Here is a 2,500-nt window from a genome sequence, read left to right as displayed (position 1 = left end):
ACACACACACACACACACATCTTGCTGATGAATAGTTATGACTTGTAATGAATAAACATGAAGAATGTTTCATTCATATCCTGTTAGATGAATTCTGACAGGCGCTGCCACTCACAACTCACAAGCTAACAGATGGACGTTTAACTAATGTGTGTGTGTGTGTGTGTGTGTGTGTGTGTGTGTGTGTGTGTGTGTGTGTGTGTGTTTGTCTGTGTGTGTGTGTGTGTGTGTGTGTGTGTGACAGAGTGCACATTTTCTAAGATATTCAAATGCATCAGTTAACTTATTTCTTTAATTGTATTATTTTTACATGTTCGAAGTGAAGCCTTTCACTCACTCACTCACTCACTCACTCACTCACTCACTCACTCATTCACTCACTCATTAATACATGTATTCATCCTCTCACCTGGTTCCCGGCCATCATAACAGTCCCGGGGCTGGGGGAAGGTCTGTAAGGGATAGTCGCTCCCTTTGGTGGAGACTAGATGGATATAATAAAAATTATACTTTTATATATTATACAGCCCTTATTGAGGCACTCACAGACACTTAACAATACAATTAGAACACAAGCAACATTCAAGGTGTAATGTAAAAATAAAAAAAACATTATATTATTATTACTGTATTGTTATCGTATTTATTTTCCTACTATTATCTTTTTATGTTAATATAGGCCTATCTACTGTGCAACTGTGTAATATGTGATTTATTTTGAGAAAAAATGCTTTTAAGTCGGATTTTACCGAACATAACATTTTTATATTCTTAGTAAAAAAATATGGTAATTATATATCAAATAATTGTTAATTAGATAGACATACAGATAAGATAGATAGATAGATAGATAGATAGATAGATAGATAGATAGATAGATAGACAGACAGACAGACAGACAGACAGACAGACAGACAGACAGACAGACAGACAGACAGACAGACAGACAGACAGACAGACAGACAGACAGACAGACAGACAGACAGACAGACAGACAGACAGACAGACAGACAGACAGACAGACAGACAGATAGATAGATAGATAGATAGATAGATAGATAGATAGATAGATAGATAGATAGATAGATAGATAGATAGATAGACAGACAGACAGACAGACAGACAGACAGACAGACACACAGCCAGACATACAGGCAGACAGGCAGGCAGACAGGCAGACACTCACCTCTAGAATAACATTGCATATGTTTTTAACACACTGGATGATGGCGTCTTGACTTCCTGAGATGGTGACTTCTCTCTCTGTGGAGTTAGGAAGCAAATCTCCTGCTACCTGGACCTGGGCCCCTGTAGTCTACACACACACACACACACACACACACACACACACACACACACACACACAAACAAACACACATGCGCACACACACACATACACATTTTTTATTATTTAAATAAAAACGCAAATGTATACATAATTAGTTCGATATTAGATATATATATATATATATATATATATATATATATATGATTTTATTCAGGACACATGAAGATCCATAGTACAATGTATAAAAAATAGAGTCAATACATAAATAACAACAAAAAGCACACCAATGCATGCAGATTAAAAAGAAATAAAATAAAAATAAAATAAGAGATCAGCATACAACACTTGCAGTATACAAAGATGCCCTCCAATGTCTCCAGAGTGTGGATGAGAACCTGACAGAGCTGAGCCCAGGCTTGACCAATGCCTGAATAATACTGTTTTGTGATGCTGTCACTCTACATATAAAACGATACATCAAATTCCTAATTAAAGCATGACAGGTAGGCACACCAACATTTACAAACATTTGACTGGCACTGGACCATCTCGGTATTCTGAGAAGTATCCGCATTCCATCATTATACGCCACAGTTAGTTTTTTCATATTGCTTTTTCTGTAAGCACGCCACAAATGAGCAGTATATAGCGGAGTACAGAATGCTCTAAATAGCGCAACCTTTACAGCAGTAGAACACATGTTAAATTTACGTGCAAGCATATTGGCTTGACCATACATCTTACGACACTGTCTTTTAATGTCTTTATCATCTGACAAATCATTAACAAAATGGTGGCCTAAATACTTCACATCATCACATACTTTAAGAGCAGTACCAGATAAAAAGAAATCAGGAAATAGATATTATCCTTTACATAAAAAATCGTTAAATACAAAATGTTATAATAAAAAATAAAAATGCATCAACAAAATTAATAAATAAATACATAGGGGAGAACGGGGGAATCTGAGGCATTGGGTAATGTGAGCCACCCCCTGTATCTAAGCAACGGAAAACATTTGTGGTCATGTGAGATATATGTTTTCAAGCCCCTCTCATTTCCCCATGGCCCTGAAAGAGAGGACCTCATGGTGCTGTGGTAAGCATGTTCTTTTCACCAAAATAGGTATTTTGCATGTAAAAGTAAATTTTCTTGCTGTCAACTTAATCAACTGTTGTGCCAAAGCAAATGTATTCACGTAGAAAAACT

General features: G+C 36.4%; 1 protein-coding gene across 1 annotated transcript in view; it reads right to left on the bottom strand.

The window, feature by feature from the left end:
• Positions 1–2,500, bottom strand: part of pcbp4 (poly(rC) binding protein 4) — a gene marked incomplete at its 3' end in the record, with an annotated part of 23,282 nt that overhangs the window by 14,245 nt on the left and 6,537 nt on the right. Inside the window, exons 6-7 of the mRNA XM_080026960.1 lie at positions 1,187–1,315; positions 410–484 (exon numbers count right to left, since the gene is read on the bottom strand). Coding sequence (XP_079883086.1) covers positions 410–484; positions 1,187–1,315 — 204 coding nt within the window. The remainder of the gene's footprint in view (positions 1–409; positions 485–1,186; positions 1,316–2,500) is intronic.

The sequence above is a fragment of the Ammodytes marinus genome (assembly GCF_949987685.1).
Source record: "Ammodytes marinus genome assembly, chromosome: 4".
Classification (NCBI taxonomy): Eukaryota; Metazoa; Chordata; class Actinopteri; order Uranoscopiformes; family Ammodytidae; genus Ammodytes; species Ammodytes marinus.
Note: the sequence above shows the minus strand (reverse complement) of the source record. Positions and strands in the feature narration are given on the sequence as shown.